Source organism: Excalfactoria chinensis, chromosome 11, assembly GCF_039878825.1.
Source record: "Excalfactoria chinensis isolate bCotChi1 chromosome 11, bCotChi1.hap2, whole genome shotgun sequence".
In the NCBI taxonomy this organism is placed as follows: domain Eukaryota; kingdom Metazoa; phylum Chordata; class Aves; order Galliformes; family Phasianidae; genus Excalfactoria; species Excalfactoria chinensis.
In genome coordinates, this window is record NC_092835.1 from 16,404,226 (window position 1) to 16,425,175 (window position 20,950).

Here is a 20,950-nt window from a genome sequence, read left to right on the forward strand (position 1 = left end):
TCTGAGAATAGGAAAACTCAAGAGCACTGTCTGCACGTGCTGAAACTGGAAAATATCCCTCTGAGCCCTGACTCTAAGTGCTTTCATCTGGAGAAAGGCTCCAGAAATGCCAGCTCCCACTGTCCCCTCACTGCTCATTAACCTTTCCTGTTCCCAGCTTGCAGGCTTGCAACTTGTCTTTGCAACACGCAAAGGAGGTTGTGTCCCTTCTCCAGAGCTGCCCACACCTCTCTGAACTGGAGTAAGTGCCACCTTTCCTTCCTGTTGCGTTGCTGTGAGTGTGGGCAGAAAGCAGAGGGTGTTAGAGACTGAAGGCAGGGAGACCCCAGGGGAGGAACCCAGCACTCTGTGCTGTGTCTGGTGAGATCTCGGTTAGGGATTTTTGGTGAGGTTCAGCAGGAGCTGAGTGCTGAGCAGCTTTTGATTCCTGTGACAACTAAAGTCCAGTTTTCCAGCTGCTAACTTGAAACTGGGATGGAGAACTTTCTTTTCCAGTGTTTGTTTCCACCCTCCCCCCTTCTCTCCCATCCTACTTTTTGGTAATGTTAGATGTTTCTGGTACAAAGACACGAATCTTGCTTCTCTAGGGATAAACCTCTCAGTCTGGAGTTGCTTCATGCAAAAATATACAGGGGAGGTTACTCTGAAACAAAAGACCTGTCCAGGCAAATAAAATAAGAAAAAAACTTAGGGAAAGCAAGTAGGTTTTGAGGGCTTTGTTGTTTATACTGTCCCCACTAAGTGGAAAATGCTTCAGTTTATCAGATAACAAGCTTGGGGATGAAGGCTGCAGTTTTGTGCTGGAAAGCCTCTCCTGGATTTCAATTTCAAAGCAGCTGAAGTAAGTATTGCCTTGCACAAAACCAAACTGTGCTTTTTTTCTTGAGCTTGGGTTATAAGGGGATGCTGAATAGGAGTTCAGGAGGCAAAGGCCTCACCCAGACCAGCACTGCAGAAGCAGCTGTGAGCACTACTGGGGAAGGCTGGGATTCATCCTGAGAGGCTGTTCAGGCTGAAGCTGGTCACTTGCTAAGAGTGCAGTGCTCAGAAACAGGTCAGAGTGCACCCAAAGGTGCCGTTTTATTAAAATCCCTCTCTGAGGAGCACTGGGCCTGTGTGTTTTGCTCCGTGTCACTTCTGTAGCTCAGAGGGTCCAAGCATGCAGCACAGCCATGACGGCTTTCATCAAGACAGTCCTGTGCGTTCATTGCACGTGTGATTTCAGTAACAACGTTTGCCTTTTTCTTTCTTAGTCTGAGTCACAACCTGCTCTCTGTTAATGGCATTTACCGTCTGTTGAAGGCAGTGAACACCTGTCAGAAGGTGATGGAGGTGGAAGTCAGGTATGTAAGTCTTGAAGAACCCTGTCTGAGGTTAACCTTAAAGAGTGAGAGTTGGGTTGTGAGAGCTGTGTTAACTCAGCTCAGGATAGGGGCAGGTAAAGAACGTGCAAAAATGGTTACTACCATTTACCTGCGATGACACATCATTGCAAACTGATTCTATCTGAGTCACCATCCAGAAGTTGAGAAGGAGTGGGGCTGCGTGCTCTGTAATGCTTTGGGACATGCATGGATTGACTTTTAGTCTCATTTCTGTGCTCTGCCTTGGGAAGTTTTGGAGAGAGAAATGTGGAGCGTGAGAAATGGTGACATCTCCTGGAGCTGAGCTGAAAGTTCTCCTCTTGCTGTTTTCCCTTGGAGACACCCTAGGATTCCTGCATGACAGTTTTGTCTGCACTTTTCCTAATTGTCTGGAGAAACTGACTTATCAGATATTGCCTAGTTTTATCCAACCAGGATTTAAAAGTAGTGGAGATGATCTTTTGCTTGCTTTGGGAATAGTGTAAGTGATGAACAGCAGCGAGATGTTAGAAGCAGATCTCCACCAACACTGTGCGCTCAGAAAAAAAGGGATTAATTTAAATGACCAAAATGTGCCATTGATTGATCGATTTTCTTCTTTTCTCAGCCTTCATCATAAAACTGCAGTCCTGAGGTTTACAGAAGATGGAGAATTTGCTTCCCCTCCTCCTAGGTAGAGTGCGCATGGACAGACGTGGGAGGTTTTTCTTCTATTTCTCAGCGTCTTGTTTCGTTCTTATGTCCTCTTTTGGTACCAAGGGGGACACTTCAGTTCTTTCCTCCTTTGCTCTGAATCTATTCATAGTGCCCTCTCCTGGTTTTCTTAGCTGTTTTGGGTGTTTCCTGCTAGCTCCTGTAAGGCACTGGGTGATGTTTCAAGCTCAGATATTTTGGTATTTGGATGCTTCATTTTGGGTTCCTTTTGCTGACACTCTTTGTGCACAGTACATTCAGCTGAACGCTCCATCAAATTGTAGCTTAGTCTGTCACGTTCCCCTTGTCCTGCACTCTCAGAGTGTTGGGATACTGACTGAAAGAAAGAAAAGCCTGCTATGGACAAGATATGGGTGTGGGTAGAGCCAGATAAGCCCTGGGGATCTGCCAAACTACCAAAGCCTGAGTGTTTTATCTTTGTCTGCTTTTGTACTCACTTAGTAGGGAGGAGCCTTTCTACCCTACTGATGACCAACGTGATGACGAAGAAACCCAGACACAAATTCCCTCCAAAAAAATAAGGTACTGTTGCAAATTTCCATCGTATTTCATTTGTTTCCTATGTCTGTACACTATAGCTGATGAAACCTGCAGCTCTGGGTTTGAATGGTGATTGCAAGAGAACTGGTAAAGACCCATTCAGTCATTTGTCACTGTGCTCACGGTCCTAGCTTGCAGCTCTGGAAGCTCTGTGGTTAGTGGTTGTGGTCTTCTACAGCAGTCAAAATAGCGTGTGGGCTGTGCTTTCTCATTAATAGCACCAGCGTGGTGATTGTGCGGTACTGCATCAGCTTCCACATGGCAGCTGGAGAAGACTGGTGGTGACAGAGTTTGTGGCCCTGCATGGGTTTGCTGCTGTTAGTAGGGGAAATGCAATGGTAGCTGGATTTTTGATTTCTCTTTTTCCCCTAGATTGACAGATTGTCGATTTCAAGCCAGCGACCTGGAGAAGCTGTGTGCAGTCCTGAAGGAATGTGGTAGCATCTCTGAGCTGGAGTGAGTCCATCGTAACTCCTACACTCTCTATCTGCAGTCGGTGGGGGTATTGTGAAAATGCCATTTGTCTGTGCCAGAGTGTAGTACAGAGAATAAAGCGGGCATAGGCACATAGGCACAGCTTTACGTGGGCTGATATCCTTTGTCAGGGAGGCACGTAGTTGTAGTGTTCTCCGAAGGTAAAGGTCACAGCTTGTACATCCAGAAAGGGGCTGTTTGATCACTTAGTCTGCCTTCAGGTGGCACAGAAGCTGTACAACCTTGCCTAGTGTTTTTGGCCCTGGGGCCATTTGGGACCAAACCTGCAGAGGGTGAATAATGCAGGTGTTCTGCTTTCAGAGCTCTTGCTGCTAAGAGCTGATTGTGCCTGTTGTTTTTGCCTGTGAAAACTGAATGCCTTTCTTTAAATCCTAGCCTCTCAAATAATTACCTGGGAGACGAAGGACTTGCTCAGCTGCTGCAGTTCCTCCCAAATCTGAATGTGTTAAGGTCACTCAAGTGAGTAGCTCACATTTCTCTTCTCTCATGGGATGGGATTTTGTGGGAGTATCGGTACTGGAAGCACAGTCATTGTTTAGGAAGCGCTGTGAGGATCAAGTGAAGTTACAGTTAGCGTTTTGCAAGTGTGGATTTGCTGTGCCCTCTGGTCTTTCCCCATCTCTATCCCAGTAAAGATTCATCACTATTCTAAAACACGAGGAGTTTTCATTTAAGCCAAAGAAAAAAACATTTCTGTTGAGCACAGTCAGGCACTGAATGGAGCTGCCCAGAGAGACTGTGGGTTCTCCATCTTTGGAGATGTTCAAAACGATGTCCTGAGCAGCCTGCTCTGAGCTGTAGGGTTGGGCTGGGTCATCTGCACAGCTCAGCTCTGTGGGAGTTGTGTCTGCAGAACTCAGAGGCTTGGAAGCACAGGCAGGAAGGTGAGAGAGAAGCACCCAAGAGCATTGGATGAGGACGTCTATCATTGGGTGATGCTGTGTAAATTGGTAGTTTTGCTTGCCACAGCTGATTTCTCTCTTCTTCCTCTAGGCTAAATAACAATCGGATCTCCCTGAGCTCCGTGTTCTGCTTAGCTCAGTCCTTATGTACACTGGAACACATTAAAACAATGGACCTCAGGTATGACCAAGAGTACTTTTCCTGTGATTTTCTCCCATAAGACCTCAAGCTGTGTGTTTGCAGGAGTAATAAAGAAGCTCTTGACTTCAGACTCCATCCTAATTCTGTTCTGCTCTGGTTACAGCTTAGGACGCCTGCAGGTGGTTCATCTAACCTTTGGGGACAGAATCAGGTAAAATCATATCCATTGGTCCATTCAAAGCCTTTCCAACTCCTCCTTACAAGGTGTCATGTAAATGAAGATGTGTACATCCCCAGGTTGTGCTAATTAGAGAGCTGTTTGGCAGCAAGCTCTGGTGGTGGTGGGAGCGGGGTGATCCTTTAGGCTTGTGTGAGGCTGTGGAGCAGACAGCAGAATCCCAGCAATGAGGGAAATGCCAAATCAGAGCAAAGGCCTGCAGTGGCCCACAGATGCCGTGCTCTGAAGGCTGCAAGAAGGATTCTAAGACCCTGTTTTGTTCTGGGAAGACAGAGGAGCGGGTGGAACTTGGAGACAGACTGGAACATGAGGCCACTGCCCTTCTGCAGTTGCACACAGGCAATGACATCAGCACAGCTGATGGAGGAAACTGTTCTTTCCCCAGGCTCAGAAGGACCAGCAGATGGAGAAGTTTCCTGGTGCATCCAAAGCACGTAACAAATGGACGGTGCTTTTGGTATGGCAGCCCAGCTTCCTTTTGTCACACAGAATGAAGGGAGAGTTGGCTGTGGGACCTGTCTGTAGTGTGACGTGTGGACCAGACCTGTGCCTCCAGCTGTTTCTCCTTCCCTGGGCACAGGGAACTTTTATGTGCCCATCCTGCCTTCAGAGGGAAGAGATTTCTTTCCCCTGATTGCATCCCACTGATTGTGAAGAAATGGGTCTGGGAAGGAAGGGTGGCAGCTCTTCCACGTGGAGCCACTTCTGGAATACGTTTGTCTTTGATCTTTCTCTTCAGTCTTCTTCCCTGTTCAAGCTGGTCAGGGAGTCCATACCCCAGAATAACACTTGGTCGCAAGGTCTTGGCTGGCATAATTTGGCAAAGCCTCACACAAATCAGGCCAGCTGGCATCAGCCTAGGCCAACAGCCTTTGTGCTGTGGGGTGACCGGAGGGACACAGTCATATGCTAGAGGCAGATGGGTGAATAATACACCTTCTTGGGATAGACTTGGGGTGACCTTGGCTGCAAGTGTGTATGTGAAAATAAATAGTGCATCTTTTGCTTGGCCGTGCTCTACAGGGAAAGATTGTGCCCATAGATAATGATGTGCAGCCTGGCTGACTACTGCATTCATCCCACGGAGGCCTGCCAGTGAGATGTTTGTGATTTCCTTCTTGGAGAATGAGACAGGAGGCTCCCATCTCAACACTGCTCCGTGAGGAATGATAGTGCTGAGCAGCTTAAGGTGCTGTCCAGACAATTCAAGTACCAATGACGTTATCTGTAGTGGGGCAACACCTGAAGTAATATGGCATTTTGGTAGCCGGGCTCTCTTGAACCAACTCAGAGTCAGTAAAAATCCTCTGGTTGTTCCAGATATTGACTCCACAGTCCTAGACTACAGATAGCAAAATATATGTAGTGAAAGTAAGAGGGTTGCTAAGGGTCTTGTCCTAAGGAAAGTGGCTCTGGGATATGGAGGGGATGTCCTCACACTGTGCTCATGGGCAATGTTCAGCTTCTGAGTGCTCTGTTTGCTTCAGTCTCAGGGACTGCATGGTGGGTCCTGAGGACGTGAGCAGGCTGTGCCAGATACTGACGCAGTGTACCCAGCTGACGGAAATCCAGTAAGTGTTGTGCACTCAGCAACTCTGTCTCTGCAGCCAACAGATATCGATTCAGAGGTGAGGTTAGCAGCTCTCCTTCATGGAGCTGTGCCTGTGTTTCTCCTAACCCTGCCATGCCTGTGTGTAAACATCACAGAATACTTATGCATCCTCATAGTATTGCTCAGATGTAAGTGTTGGCCTCTGTTCTTGAAGGCTCGTGCTTACAGTATATCCAAAGAGCACCTGGCCAGCAAGCCATGAACTCCTGAAAAGCTGGTCACTGCAGGCAGGAGATGGGCACCAGGGAAATGAGCTGAATGCTGCTTGCTCAGAATGAAAATTGGGTAATAAGGAATAATTTAAAGCACCCAGCCTAATATCAGCACTGCATGCTACATCGGTAGCAGCATTTTATAATCTACTCATGGAAAAACAAGTTTTTTAGGATGTAATGGATCTTACATGCATGGAAGTATCACAGATATCCCTACAAGTTGTCCAGGTTCCCCTGTAACTCGTTTCCTTCTGTGTTTTACAGTCTGTCTGGAAATGCACTGAGTGACCAAAGCATTGAGAGACTGCTGAGCTTCCTGCCGTACCTCTGCCAGCTGACACTACTGAGGTAACGTTTGGGGTCTCTGCTTTGAGCGTTGCCATGAAGGATTCATTTAGAAAGTGACAATTGCACTTTAGGAGCATTAAATAGAAATAGTAAGTTAACAAGGTAGGTAATAAAATGCAGGCTCACTCAGAACTCTTTCACACCAGCAGCTCTTATTTGAGAGCCAAGTCAGCACTGAATGTTTTCTATCAGTGCGTAAGTAGATGAAAAGACCAGAGGCCAAATACATGCGTTGGGCCCTGTGTACCCCATAACCCTTGCTTAAACAGTCCCTTGGAGCTTCATTTCCAGCATCCATAACAGGTGCCCATGGTCAAAGCCTTTAAATCTTTGCTCAGTGGAGTTGAATTAAATGGGGTGGATCCAGGCTTTTGCATCTCAGAGGAAACAGAGGGAAAACTGAGCCGTGTATCTAGGAACCATGTATCTCCTTTTTTCTTCCCCTCTCCTTTTCAGTATTAGGAACAACACATTTTCCCCATGTTGTGCTGTCTTATTTGCCAACTCGATCAATCTCTGTGAGCGCATCAGACGAGTGGAGGTCCGGTAAGACTCTCAGGCTGGTTGGAGCCCAGAAGCTCAGCTTGAAAAGGGATCAACAGAGCTGTCTTCTTTGAAGAGCATTGCTGAAGGACTGTCCTTTCTGTTTGCTTTAGGTCAAGTCGAAGTGCTTTCTTACACTTAAGAACAGGCACGCAAAGACAGAAGACAACCTGCAGGTACTGACATGTAACATTGGTAGTTGTTTGTTCTGATTAGGCTTGTGCAAGTACTCAAACATCATATTGTATTGTATGGGGGGGGGGGTAGTCAGGGAGCTTTGGCTTTTGTGAGCAAGGCTTTGGATTGCAATTCAGCAGCCTCAGTGGCTGGATGGGCTTTAATTCTTGTTGTGCCTTACGCAGGCTGACTGACTGTGCCATCGGCCAAAGGCAGATAGAGAAGCTCTGCAGTGTCCTGGAGCAGCATGGGTGGCTGGCAGAGCTAGAGTAAGTGGCTTCCAGGTTGTCACCATCACCTTGAGCAGGAGTCACCCAGAAAAGCTGGGTCAGCATGGCTCAGCATCACCCTGGTTTCCCTATGTGTGTGTGTCTTCCTTCAGACTTAGAAAGTGATTCAGAAATCGATTAGTAATCACATGGCTTCTTTATGTGTGTTCTAAGAGGGCTTGAGCTTGTGTAGGACAGCATCCTTGGGGTTTTCACTCTGTGGCCACTGTGGGGTATCTGTTGCTTTCTTTGAGCTCTTCTTTGAGACAGCACTCAGAGCTCTTTATCTGAGCTTGCCCCAGAGTTCACGCATTTGGTACTTCTGTAGGACAGTACTTCACAAAGGAGAAACCTTAAAAGGCTGGGAGGGGGTCTAGATCCAGAAAGTGCACCTCTTTCCTTTGAAGCTTCTCAGCGTAGCATTACAACTTGTGTTTGGGTTTGTAGCTTTGTCCTTTTGCCTTTCAGTCTCTCCAGGAATCAGCTGGGAGATGAAGGCCTGAGGTTCCTCTTGGACCACTTGCATCGAGTGCCTGTTACCTGTTCTCTCAAGTAAGAAACCGCTGTGAATCTGCAGGCACAGGGAAGCTCCTGAGCCCTTTCCTGAGCACAGCGCTCAAATGGAGCAGGAGGTACCAGAGCAGAAAGCTTCTCAAACACGGTGCCTCCTGAAGGTGGTGGTTATGCTTCTTGTCCAGTCCCACCTTGGGAGATAAGGTCTGGGTGAGCCAGAGTACAGCTCTAGAGCCCCCCATATGTTCTGTGGTAGAAACTGACTCAGTCCCCCCAGTCTTCAGTTCACCATCTCACTGTCTTCTGAAGTTGGCTGTGTCTCGGAGGAGTTTCTTCCTACTCTTCTTTCAGTGCCAGCTTGAATTTTGAGCTGGAATTTCACCTCTCTGGCTAAGGAGTTTGAGGACAGCCCTGAATCTTAACACCTCGCTGTTCTCTTCTTTGCAGTCTCAGCCATAATAGGATTTCTCAGCGTGGAGTTCTGCATCTCATAAATACCTTTTCCACTTCAGGAAATACCAGTGAAGTTCAGGTCAGGTATGTGTCTCCTCGCTGATTCCTGACTCTTCCCTACATTTTTTTCCTCTTAATTTTCCTAAACTTTGTGATCTTTGGGTTTAGAAAACAAAGGCCACATTTTGAGCTAACTGTACATCTACGTGCATGCAGAGCTTTTGCTTGTATCCATTTCTACTGGCCAAACATGGCTGTCAAAGAGGAAGCCAGCAGAACGTTATTCCACGGGGCCAAGTAGTTTTGTGTATAAAGACACACGTATTCAGGTTACATACATCATAATCCTTGTTATGCTTGTATCTGTAAATAAACCCCCTCAGTGCAAGGGCAGCATCTGCTTCCTAAAAAGTATGGTTCCTAATTCACTTAGTATGTTGAGAGTTCAGAGTTTGTCTCTGTGAACCAAACGGAACTAAGGGTACTTTCATTCTTTCCTGCTTTTGAATGTAGGTGCCAGATCTCTTGGCAGGGTTATATTTAAGCAGCTCTCAGTTTTCTGTTTGAGCTCTCCCCAAAGCTTGGCAGAGGAGCAGGGAGTGCAGGAGTAGGAAAAGGCAGATGAGAGCAGGTCAGGATTGCTTTTCTATTATCAGTGCTGTCTTCGCATTAGTGAGACCTTATTGAAGCACTGAGTTGGTTTCTCATACTGAGCTGGGCCAGGTCGCTCTGTCACTGCTGTGCTGCGTTGCTGTCTGCAGTTTGAGGTACTACTGAACTCAGACCACTGGGTTAAGTGTTATTTTCTGACCAAATCATGCACTCACATCTCCTCTCTGTGCAGTCTGTGCTCCAAGACAACTTTAATCATCAAGCTGGCAAGCAGAGATGACCCAAGAAAGATTTTGAGGTAAACAAGGCAGATTTGTGCCTGAGATTTCTGAGTCAGAAAGCCTGAACTGCTCATGAAGAACTAACACCTGGCTTCTTTTGCATCTTTTCAGGCTCACAGAGTGCAGCATTCAGCCAGAGCACTTGGAAAAGCTGTGGTTGGTCCTGGAGAACTGCACCAGTCTGACAGAATACATGTGAGTGAACAACAGATGGAAGGTCTGCTTGGACCCACTGGGCTTGTTTGTAAGCCATTCATTACAATCATCTTTGCTCCTAGATCCTCCAACAACGATGTGACAGTCGATGCTGCAGAGGGGCTTTTATGTTCACTGAGTAAAACTCCAGGTCCTCTGAAAATCAGGTATGGTGTCACTGTGCTGCTTTAGACATCGATGTGGGGCTGGTGTGATAATGTTAAGATCTCCTTTCATCAAAAGCAACAGTGAACTGCGCTCTAGAAGACAGGTAGGAATGGCCTGAGAAATTCCCATGCAGGACTCTGAGTTGTATTACAGCTTTATCTCCTTCATTCATTGCGAAGCATCATGTAAAACTGTGGCAAGAAACTGTTCTGATTTTGTAGACTTCCACCTGCCTAACAAAGAGGGGTTTAATTCTGCCTGAACACCTTTGCACTGTGTCCTCACCAGAGCATCCCGCAGTTCTGCTGGTTAACATTAGAGGGCCAGGATTCTTCTCGTTGCTGTCAGTGATAAGCAGACAGAAGTTGAAGTTTACATCCTTCTCTGTTTGCTCTCAATTTGCATCCTGTTTCCTCTGCAGACGTTACTTTGATCAGCAGAGCAGCCTTTGCATGTATATGGGGTGCTGAGCACTCAGCTGCCAGCGGCAGAGATGTATCTGTGTGTGTGAATAAAGCAGTTCTGTTGTGTTGTGCTTTGCAGCATAGAAGAGCCCTGGGTATCTAAGTTGAGTGTCAGGAGCCTTCTCGAGCTGGCTGTCCAGGCCCATGGAAACATCACTGTGATCACGTAAGTAGCAGCTCCACTTCTAGTATCTTGTAGGTATTTTAGCCTGGATCTTTTAAGGGAACAGTACTGAAGCCAGCACCTTCACTTGTTCTTTTGTTCTCTGTTCTCTGACTGTGTTGCATTTGTAAACCGGTGGGTAGAAGTTATTAGGAAGTTAGTGCTTAGAAGGATCAATGGAAAGGAAATGCTGTTCTTGATCTCCCATGGGAGAAAGGGTGCCCGGGAACAAGTTTAAACATTGCACATCCATTCAGAGATGAATGGTTAGCATGAACGCTAATCTTTACCCCATCCAGTGCTCTTGGTTTTTGTTCTGGACAGCAAAGTAAATGCATGATATTCTCTAATCTCTGCCTTCCAGGATATGTAAAGAGAAAAGCCTCTTCCAGCTTGGTGTAAGGCTCCCACACTGCCTGGAGAAAGTGGGATCAGTCGTTAGCAGGTGAGAAGGCGTCTCTTTGTTCAGCTTGTTCTGCTGCTCACCTTGTGATGAAAAATACTTCAGAGTATTTGTGGCTCTCACCTCCATGTGTTCAGTTTTGGGACACCTCTGTATAGCACAGGCAGAGGGAAACTTGCTCAAAGAGGGCACTTCCAAAGCCCTGACCTGCTCCTAAGCCTGTCTCCAGGGGCTCCAGCTGCTGCGGAGGGAACGCAGTGTACAGCAGTGGGAACTGCTGATCGCCACTGACGCTGATGGTGTTTTTTTGTCTCACAGATTGAATTTGAATGAGCCAGAAATCAAACAGGCTTGCTTCTACCAAAGGGTTCGTGACAAATGCACCCAGCTTCAGGAGCTGAGGTGAGTCGTTGGGCATCTCAGAGGACTTCTGGGGGGAAAGGAGTAGATTTTCTTGTTGTGGTCAGGATGGGGTTGTATTACTCTCATACTGAGGAACAGATTTTCCCGGGGATGTCTTTTCCAACTTGAAGCATAGTAGTATTGGTAGTGATGGCTGCTCCAGGTCCGTCCTTGTCCTCTAGTTCCCCTAAATACAGTGTTTGGATGTACTAGATAATAGAAAAGACCCCATAGAGGCTTCCTGGGGTATCTTCTGAAAGCATCTGACTCTCCCCTGTGACCAACTGATCTGTGCAGTCCTATTGTGGCTGGGAGCTACTGTGGGGCATCATCATGTGTCAATATCTTGACATTTCATGAGTGTCTCAGCAATAAAGATGCTTTAGCTGTGGGCTTAATACAGACCTTTTGTCACCGGTGGATCATCTTCTCTGCTCTGTTTTTGCAGATGGTCTCATGTTGAACTCCACGATGACACGGAAATGCTAGTCAGTGTTTTGCTACCTCTTCCAGATCTGAAGAAGTTTGAGTATGTCTCCAGCTGGGATTTCTTCCTAATGCTTTACAGTTGGTTCAACCCCATGCCTCACCCTGATCCTCTCTGAAATTGGAGTGTGGCCATGGGCTTTGTGATCTCTGCTGAGCCATGGGAGGTTGTGCACTCAGCAGCACTCTGCAGTGTGCATTATGGGTGGTTGTAGAGGCGTCACGTCTTGAGGTTTTTGCTTTTTTGTTTTCAAATGAAAGCAATTTGAGAAGGAGACCTTGGCTCTTGTGTGCGCTGTACATCGTTTTATACTGCCCTGCTGTGTACAATAGGTTGTCTGGTATAAATAGCATTGAATCCTTTTCACAGCCCTCTTCAGCTGCCTGTAAATGAGAGGCAGACTTGCAGAGGGTATCTCTGCTCAGTGAAAGGCTGGGGGTTGGTTGGCCAGAGGCATTATGTTCTATTTGGCACTTGCACATTCTGTGCTTTGGAGATCTGACCTACCCAGTCCTCCCAGCCCTGTGTGCAGTAGATGTGAGGTAGGGCAGTGAAGAAGTAAGCTCCTATGCTACTCTGTGCTAAGAACTCTACTTATTTGTATCACTGTTTTGCAGGCTGACTTCTTGCAGTTTAACACCAACTGGAATTGATCATTTGATCACAGGCTTGCAGAGGTGTCAGGCCATTGAAGAACTCAAGTGAGTATACTGGATGCTGGTGTCTGATCTACCTTTCTTGAAGCTTTAATCAAACTACACTCTCTCTTCTTCCAAAGCGGCACTTCCTTTTTACTTGCAATGAAGGATGGGTGGGAGAGACAAGGGCTGGGATTCTTGGTATTGTATCAGCACCCAAAAACAATCCAGTGTGATTGAAACCTACTCACTGGGACTAGAATACACTTCCATTGCTCTTTTGCCCGTCTGCTGCTGTGTGTGCCCATGTGGCTGCCCACGAGCAGTTAGTTGTTCCTGTGTTATTCCATCTCGTAGCCTGGGCCACATGAAGCTCGGCGATGCTGCCATTCCTAACCTTGTGCTTGGACTCTGTGAAATGCCATCTCTGAAGAGGCTGATGTGAGTATGTGAGCACAGCTCATTGCTAGCCCATCCTCTCAAGTAAAAGTAAGGAAGATGTTTTACTGGGATGTCCTTTCCAGCTTGAACCATAACAGTATCGGTGACGACGGCTGCTCCAGACTCGCAGAAGCCCTGAGGAACATGCACTGCATGGAAGAAATCAAGTAAGTTTTTCCTTGCTTACAGTCTCTCCTCAGCAGAGAGGTGACCCTTAGCGCTGACATCTGGCAAGATCTGAATTGCTTATACACAAAAACAAGATGGTTACAGAATTCTGTGTATAAGGTGCCTTGGGTTAGGGGAAATCAGAGCCTGATGCTGAACAAGGGAGAGTTTAGTCTAACGCCACTCCATTGCAGGTGGGTTAAGTGGAGCCTCTGAAATGGGGCCAGAGACCCCCTTCTCTCCTGGGAGAACCTCAAATCCATCACTTCTCTGCTCTGAAAAGACCTTTGGTCAGAGCTTGCTCTGCCTTTTTGCCCTCCTACTCCACCCCATGTCCCCGTAGCCAGGTCCTGTCCCTTCTCCACCGCAGCAGTTTGGAAGACCAGCTGTGCCTTGGAATTCCGGCTGAAGTAATTTCCCACCCTTTAACAAGACCCGGTGATTTTGATTGCTGCTTGTAATGTTTTTAATGCCTCATTAACAGCTATGAGTCTTTCACCAGAATGTTAAGACAAGCAGCTCTTTGATTCTGCTGTCAAGGTCAGAGCGATCATCCAGCAGATGTGAGATGTTAAATCAGATGTCTTACTGTGATGCCTAGCATTTTCCTTTACAACACAGCCTTTTTTTTTCCCCCCTTCCTTTCTGAAGTTTAGGCCACAACAAGATTGGAGGCGCAGGCCTGATAAATTTAGCTGCTGTCCTGCTGGAAATGCAAAACTTGAAGAGAATCGAGTGAGTCACTTTGTTTTGTTTGCAATGATTTGGTGTTGTTGCCAGTTGGTGGGGAAGCCTGGCAGGGAGCCCTCAGCTGCCTTCCTGCCTACAGAGTTCCGCCTCCTTCCAGTCTTTTCCATCTCATTGAAGACACCGTATAAAACCAATGGAAGGTGTTTCCTTCTCCTCCCTGTGTACATCTGGGTCTGGCAGTGAATTCTGCCAGTGCGGAGGCTGAGAGTGAAGGTCACATCCCTGTCCTCATGCAGCCATCCCCGGAGGTAGACGCTTGCTGTATTTTGCTTGTGGCTTGAAAAGGGAGATCCGTAGTTTGGATGTGACCTGGAAAGTGAACCCGTGAGCTTGGAATCATACAGGTCTGAAATCTATGCAGTGCGTTCCTTGGGCTGCGCAGGGTTCCTAGAGTGGTAGTCCTGGAGTTGCTATGCTGCTCTTCTTTTCCTGGTGGGAGCAGAGGTGGAATTGGGAATCCATCAGAGCAAGGATACTGTCTTCAGATGAGGTTCTCACTCTGAGATGTGGATCCATGCAGTTCCTCCTCTGAGGGAACGAGATTGAGAGCACTCAGACTATCTGTTAAGTTCAGCTCTGGAGTTAAAAACCTGAAAATGACTGACATGAAGAAAAAGGCTTTGTCTGGGAGTGGAAAAACTGCTCCTTCTCCCTGCTGGGTGTCTGCTGGGCCACGTGTGGCTCAGTGCTTGAGGAAAATGGACACAGAAACTAGATAGGGTCCTGTGGACATCCATCCACAGTGGCTGATTTGATTAGGCAGTGTCACAGTGCTCCCTTCCACATCTTCTGAGCCATCTTCCAGAGATTCGTGTCTCAGGACAAACTGCTGCGGCCCCCTGTAGCCTGTTGCTGCAGAGCCCCAGGGCTCCCTTTATGCCAGACCACGGTGAGGTGTCTTAAGCTGATCTATTCTGCTTCCTGTTCTGTCACTGAGAGTCTCTTGTGCTTATTTTAGCCTCTCAGGGAACTGTCCTAGTCCTACTGGAGGAGAAAAGCTGATGGAAGCTCTCACCAATTGCAAGCACCTCGAGGAGCTCATGTAAGTTGGTCATTTCCAGTGTCCCTTCAAGAAGCAGGACAAAAATCAAGGCATAGAAACTAAGTCTAATCTGACTGCAGTAAGGCCAAAATCAGTTTTAGCACTGGTTCTTAGGAGAGTAAGCTAAACAGTTGTGTGGGATAGGAATGTTTGGTGCTGGCTGTGGGAGCTTTGGGGGCATGGAGGTTCCCAAGATCTGTACAGTCTGCATCGGTGGGGCTGGATCTGCAGTTGGACACCAGTGTTACAGGCACATGGGCACATGTGGTGCTTAAGAAATTAGGAACAGCAAATCTGAATTACTTGCAGTGTTTTCTGGCTGACCCTCATAGCATTAAGGTGGTGGCCAGAGACATCGCCTCTGTGTGAATGTAGCGGGTTTTATATCACTCGTTAACTTCTGCTATGGGACTTCAGACCTTGGTGTTATTTCTGCCCACCCCCAGCTCCTTTTGGCACAGTCCCATGCACATGTGGGTGAGGAATGGAGGTCACAGAGCTGTGTGGATGACACACAGTTGAGGAATGAGGCTCTGCAGTTTGCTGCATTCAGTAACATTTCATTCCTGCCCCCTCCAGACTATCGAGGAATGCTTTTGGAGATGGGACAGCGGTGAAACTTGCCCTCTGTCTGCCTCACATGAACAGGCTGAAGATCCTGCAGTAAGTGTCAGCCTGGGAATTAGCTGCATGGCCAAAGGAAGGCACTGAAAAAGGCATAGATTAAAGTGTTGCACCGAGCTCTTGCACAGATGTTATTTTAAGGGGCTCAGGATGGAGAGGCCCTCGTTAGTTACCCTGCTGCACCAAACACTAACGATGTTCATTATTTCTTACCTGAACTCATTCCACCGTTGGTGTCCCATCGACTGTTCTTGCGTAATCTCTTACAGCATTAATTTTAGAGATGAAGCAGACACTGTATTTTCAGTAAAGCAGCCCTTTAAATTGGTTTTGACCTACTGACATAAAATGACAGACCGTGTCTGTCTTCCTATCCTGGTGTGATGTAGGCATGAAATATGAGCAGCCTCTTGTGGCCCTTCACTATTCTGTACAGGCACCTTTCAGTCATTTTTCCTGCTGCACTCAGCGGTTTTACATTTTAAAACCATATATTGGAGTCTCTCTAGAGCTCTAACATGGTGGACTTTCTCATACTGCATTACAGTAGCGAAGCAAGAAGTCCATGAGCTAGAAAAGGTCAGCTAGCAGAACAGTATGTTTTCCATCCTCTCTTAACACAACTTAGAGAAGCAATTCCAGTGAGGAGAGACTTCAGTCCTCCGGGTGGGTTCTTGTTTTCACTTGGAGAGTGTGGGGAAATCTGCAGACTTGAGGCCCATCCGCTTTTATTCCTAAGGCTGTTCCCCACCATCTCAACCTGCTCCCGTGTGCACAGAGCTGGAGGCAGGCTCCCAGCGGTGCCATGCAGCGTTTGCTTTTGCACCAGCTGGCTAATTGTGCTCCTTTATTCTGAGCACGGGCAAAACTGGTGAGCTGCTTGTATTTAGGACCAGGTATCCCTGGCAGCAGCAGGAGCAGGAATCAGCATGAGGTGTTGATTCAAAAGATGCTGCAAATTTCTTCTTGGCAAGTTATGTGTGAGCTCTTATTACAGCTTTATTCTAAAATAATCCTCTGATACTTGTGTTTCTTTGGCTAGCTTGCAGCACAATAACATCGGGCCAGCAGGAGGAATGGAGCTGGCCAGAGCCCTGGTGGCATGTGGGCTGTTAGAAGAGATAAGGTAGGTTGTAGCAGGAGAGCTGGGGATGGTGCCAAACATACAGACTGGTATTGCTCTGCAGGCGGGAGGCATGTCAGCCCACAACCCCTGGGGCTGCTTTTAGGCTCTGTCCCTGCTCAGGGTGGCCTCATGGAAGACAATCTTTGCACCCCTCCTAGGCAGGTTTCGCATGGTAAGAGGAAGCAGCCTCTGAAGTGCTGGGCCTTGTGTGGCTACATGCCTTTGAACTGTTTTCTGCAGTAACCTGGGGAGTTGCAGAACTTCTAAATTCAAAACTGAAAGAGCGGAGGCCGCGTGAATTAATCCTTCCTCCTGCATCCTTGATGCCATCATTCTTTGTTATGTGTATATTATTAAGTAACAAAATCAGTTTGGATGTTGGTAATTTAGGTGTGAGCAGGACAGGTATTGCCAAGGCTCATGTTTGCTGGTAAATGAGAGCAGATCAGCACACCCTTGTGAAGGCTGGAAAGCAGTTACTGCTGCCTTTCAATCCATGTCTTCTTCCCATTCTCTCTTTGATGTACAGGTTTTCCTTTGTTTCCTCTTAAGACACGCCAGTTTCCAGCTCTAGTATCATGTCTTAATTCCAGTTTCCCACTGTTCTTACAGCTTATCTGAAAACAACCTTGGGGAAGGAAGTATCCGCGCCCTGTCTGAGGGCCTGCTGCACTTCAAGCACCTCCGGAGGATTGAGTGAGTACCAGGGCACTGAACTGCTTGGGCAGAGCTTTGTAGCATTGCAGCAGGTGGTGCTGGTGCCAGATTCCCACTGGTTCTGATGCCGGCACATTGCACCCTCTCTATTTTTTTCCCCTCTCTCCTCTGCTTCAGGTTGAAACTCTGCAGAATCACTGATGATGCTTCAAAATTACTCTCTTGTGGCTTCCAACAGTGCCCTGCTGTAGAGGAGATAATGTGAGTGTGGGAATGGGTGGGAATGGAGATCACAGGTATCTCAGGCATTAAGTAGAAGCCAGAACTTACTGTTGGGCTTGGCTGACTCACCGGCTGGGATTTCTTGTCTGTCTTAGATTGTCTTGGAACGCCCTCGGTGATGGAGGAGCCCAAGTGTTGGCCAGCATCCTCCCAGGGATGGAAAAACTGAAGATGTTAGAGTGAGTACAGCCCTGAGAGTAGCACCAGAAGACTTGTATTTGTGGCACTGAGCCTTCAGCTGCAGTACTTCTGTGGGATGAATGTAGGAGCAGCAGGCAGACAGGCTTCTGCCATCCAAATGCTTACTTAGCCTGCTGCCAGAGGCCAGCCTTGTTTGCGTGATGCATAGAGCACAGAGGTGCTGAGACAGACTTGTTTAATTGGACATGTTTGCTGTGGGTATCTAAGCAAACGCTATCCGACCTATGCTTCCTGTTTGGGTCGGGAAAGACAGCATGATATTCCTTGAGTGTGAGCCGTATCATCTAACAGCCTCAGGTGAGCTGCTGCTTGCACTCTGTTACTTCTCTTTGGTGCCTAGGATGGTCTGGATAGATGGGTACCCTTCTCAGACAGCCTGTGGCAGGGCAATAGATACATAACCCAGGCTGTTATGTCTGAACTGTGGGCCTTGGGCCATAGGAGAACATGGGAAGCTCTGATGCTGCTTCTGTGCTGGAGCTGGGTTCAAAAGACTCTCAGGTCTGATGCAGTGGCATCACAGTGCAGCACTATTCGGTGTTAGGGACCATCATCTGCTTCCCTCCCCTTGGCCCTTTAGAACATGTGGTGTGTGCCTTCCATCCCTCAGCTGTACAAAAATAATAGCTTGTGGTTCACGGGATCAGGATCTGAGTTTTGTTTGTCTTGGGCAGGGAAAACATGCAGTAGAGCTTACAAGTCCCATTGCTAGAAGGAGGCTGCGGGCAGCAGTGTGTGCTTCTTGTATAAATAGGGCTGTGGTCATCAAGATGAGGCTGATGTCCATTGTGGAACGTGGCTGTGCTTGTGCAAGTGTAGCTCTTAGACAAGAGAAAAGAGGCAGCGATGGTTCTGCTGTTTTCTGCTCTTGACTTGGTTTTGCTTTTTAAAACTCTTTTTGTTTTCTTTAACACAGCCTGGAGAAAAATCACATCGGTGCCTGTGGTGCTACCAAGTTGGCAGAGGAACTTGTCAGGTGCCCAGAAATTCAGTTCATAAGGTGAGTTTGTAAGGTGTCACTGAGGGCTGGGGCTGAGCATTGGCCCATTTAGGAGAAGCGGGGGTGACCCATCCTGGGAGAGATGTGACTTGTGCTGGCCTGCTGCCTCAGATTGTCTTGCATGGACTAGGATGCTGCAGGGCATCCAGGCACAAGCCATGGAAACTGAGGGTTTGCTGGACCAGAGAGAGTCCTGGGACAAAAGAACGTCTTGGCCTGAGGACATTTCAAAGCCTTAGCCTCTGGCAGCCTAGATCACTGAGCCCATCTCAGCAGGCAGGCAGCTGCTGAGTTGCTGCTGTGTTGCTGAGGTTTGACCCTGCTTTGCTCCTGTCTCACTTTCGGACCAGCTTTGATAAAAATCCAAAGCTGTTTCTATCAGTTAGCTGCTGTGCTGGGTGTGCCACCTCCTGGCCCGCCAGGCCAAGTCCTGCACTTCTGTGTTTGCTGTCATTGCAGGCTGTGGGACAACCCGGTGCCCAAGGGCCTCGCTGAAAGTTTGACAAGCCAAGACCCAAGACTGTGCTTCTCCTTCTGTTAGCAAAGGACAGGCCTCGCCTGAAAGAAATTGCTCTCCGTTTCCCATTGACCTCAAGAATTGCACTAAAAGGGATCCTGAAGAACCCAGGAAACCAGAATTCCTCCAGTTAAAACCTGTGGTTACGTCTTCCTTCGTCGCACTGGATGAAATGCGAGCGCTTACGCGTGTTTTGTTCATGGTGAACTTTCATTGCGAACCAAAAGCCTGAAGAAGCACTGCTGAGCAGGCGGCATTCTCACTGTGCCAACTCTCCATGTAGCTTTAGGATGATGAGATTCATCTGATCACGCTTCCAGAAAACGAGCAGAATGCTTCATTATCTTTAATCAAGATTGCAACACCTCCAGGATGTTCCAATCAAAGGATGAACATCCTCCAGGAGAGGATGTGCTTTTTTCTTACAGAGCTGTGAACTGTTGACACAGTTACGAATGCACTGGAACAAGCTGCTTGGAAACTGTGTGTAGCTCTTTGTAAGATCCCTCTAAAGGCTGTAATGTAGGTTGTTGTTTGCTTCATAGAAGGCTTTTCCTCCTGCAGAACTGCTTCTGTTTCCTGGTAAAGCCTTTATGTTATTGCAGCACGAATGATGGATCAATGGTTGTCCAGCAGTGATCTGTATTTGCATGGAGATATCGTGGGAAGGCTGATAACTGCCATGTATTTCAGTGAGCAAACTGCGAGTACTGAGGCTTGTAAGAGAGCTGTGACTGTTCACTGTGAGAGGATACGCCTGCTTTCCTGTGCAGCTTTGCAGGGCTTTGGTGGCGTTTGGATGGCCCACTTGCACTGCGTCTTTGAGGTGATGTGAGGGATAAGTTAGCTTGACATGCCGCAGTGTGGACTGCAGAAAGGATCCCTCAGGCCTCTACTACTGAACCCCAAAGCCTGGCCGTGCTGCTGCTGGACCTGTGGAGACCAAAGGGAGAAGATCCCAAGCACTGAGTTCGATGTACTGCCAATGAGACTGACCACAGCTGCCCCTTGTCTGCATGGAACGACAGCTTGCATTGCAACTATGTGGTTCTCATTATTTATTAACTTGTGTTATAATGTTTTCCTTATGTGCTTGTGCTGCAAATATTTAATCCTTGTGGTGAGCTCATGGAATTTTGTTTACAGCAGCGTTTGCCTGGAAAGAGCAAACTGCTGTGATTTGGGCAGGGCAGCAGTGGGAGCGAGGTGGAAACTCAGGGCCCTGCATAGGGGACCAGCTGGTGTCTGTTCCTCCCGGAGGAGCTGCCAGCCTTGTTTTAGGGTCAGCATCAGGTCTGTGGAACACTGAACTACTGCCCGAGAGTTTCTTAGCAGACCATAGTTCAGGTAATCAGGTCTCTGAGATTTAAACACTGGATTTGAAGGATAAGCTTCACCAAATGTGTCATTTCTCTTCGTTTTTGGGTTTGCAGGTCTAGGTTGCAGATGCAGATCTTTCTGATGCCTGCTGGAGGAACGATGTGGCACACGAGTGCTGCGGTGCCATTGGCTCCCTACAGCTTCCCAGCAAGCAGGTTTGCTAAGCGGGCTCTTCCTGCCCAGAGAAACACAGAGGGTGTGCAGAGTGCTCAGTGAGAGCTCATGTGTATGAACTTCAGTGTATGAACTGAACGGCTGCATTTCCTGCATTTTCAGCATCGTTTTAGTGCTGTGTCTCATAAACCACGTTTGCTGGGTGTGAAGGAGTGCAGGCAGGCACTCAGCGTGGCCGTTTAGCAGCAGGCACCACAAGAGCTGTGCTCTTCTGGGCCGCCTCCCTGACGCACTCCAAGATTTCCCTTTG

General features: G+C 47.7%; 1 protein-coding gene across 1 annotated transcript in view; it reads left to right on the top strand.

Moving 5' to 3' along the window:
• NLRC5 (NLR family CARD domain containing 5) overlaps positions 1-19,468 on the top strand; it is a 32,814-nt gene extending 13,346 nt beyond the window's left edge. The window contains exons 13-48 of the mRNA XM_072346464.1: positions 158-241; positions 758-841; positions 1,254-1,343; positions 1,972-2,037; positions 2,520-2,600; positions 2,991-3,074; positions 3,489-3,572; positions 4,107-4,196; positions 4,321-4,368; positions 4,781-4,852; positions 5,883-5,966; positions 6,487-6,570; positions 7,027-7,116; positions 7,227-7,289; positions 7,476-7,559; positions 8,028-8,111; positions 8,520-8,609; positions 9,370-9,435; positions 9,530-9,613; positions 9,697-9,780; positions 10,325-10,411; positions 10,773-10,853; positions 11,130-11,213; positions 11,662-11,742; positions 12,318-12,401; positions 12,696-12,779; positions 12,863-12,946; positions 13,599-13,682; positions 14,656-14,739; positions 15,319-15,402; positions 16,406-16,489; positions 17,102-17,185; positions 17,324-17,407; positions 17,524-17,607; positions 18,546-18,629; positions 19,089-19,468. Coding sequence (XP_072202565.1) covers positions 158-241; positions 758-841; positions 1,254-1,343; positions 1,972-2,037; positions 2,520-2,600; positions 2,991-3,074; positions 3,489-3,572; positions 4,107-4,196; positions 4,321-4,368; positions 4,781-4,852; positions 5,883-5,966; positions 6,487-6,570; positions 7,027-7,116; positions 7,227-7,289; positions 7,476-7,559; positions 8,028-8,111; positions 8,520-8,609; positions 9,370-9,435; positions 9,530-9,613; positions 9,697-9,780; positions 10,325-10,411; positions 10,773-10,853; positions 11,130-11,213; positions 11,662-11,742; positions 12,318-12,401; positions 12,696-12,779; positions 12,863-12,946; positions 13,599-13,682; positions 14,656-14,739; positions 15,319-15,402; positions 16,406-16,489; positions 17,102-17,185; positions 17,324-17,407; positions 17,524-17,607; positions 18,546-18,629; positions 19,089-19,170 — 2,935 coding nt within the window. The 3' untranslated portion in view covers positions 19,171-19,468. The remainder of the gene's footprint in view (positions 1-157; positions 242-757; positions 842-1,253; positions 1,344-1,971; positions 2,038-2,519; positions 2,601-2,990; positions 3,075-3,488; positions 3,573-4,106; positions 4,197-4,320; positions 4,369-4,780; positions 4,853-5,882; positions 5,967-6,486; positions 6,571-7,026; positions 7,117-7,226; positions 7,290-7,475; positions 7,560-8,027; positions 8,112-8,519; positions 8,610-9,369; positions 9,436-9,529; positions 9,614-9,696; positions 9,781-10,324; positions 10,412-10,772; positions 10,854-11,129; positions 11,214-11,661; positions 11,743-12,317; positions 12,402-12,695; positions 12,780-12,862; positions 12,947-13,598; positions 13,683-14,655; positions 14,740-15,318; positions 15,403-16,405; positions 16,490-17,101; positions 17,186-17,323; positions 17,408-17,523; positions 17,608-18,545; positions 18,630-19,088) is intronic.
• The last annotated feature ends 1,482 nt before the right edge of the window (positions 19,469-20,950 follow it).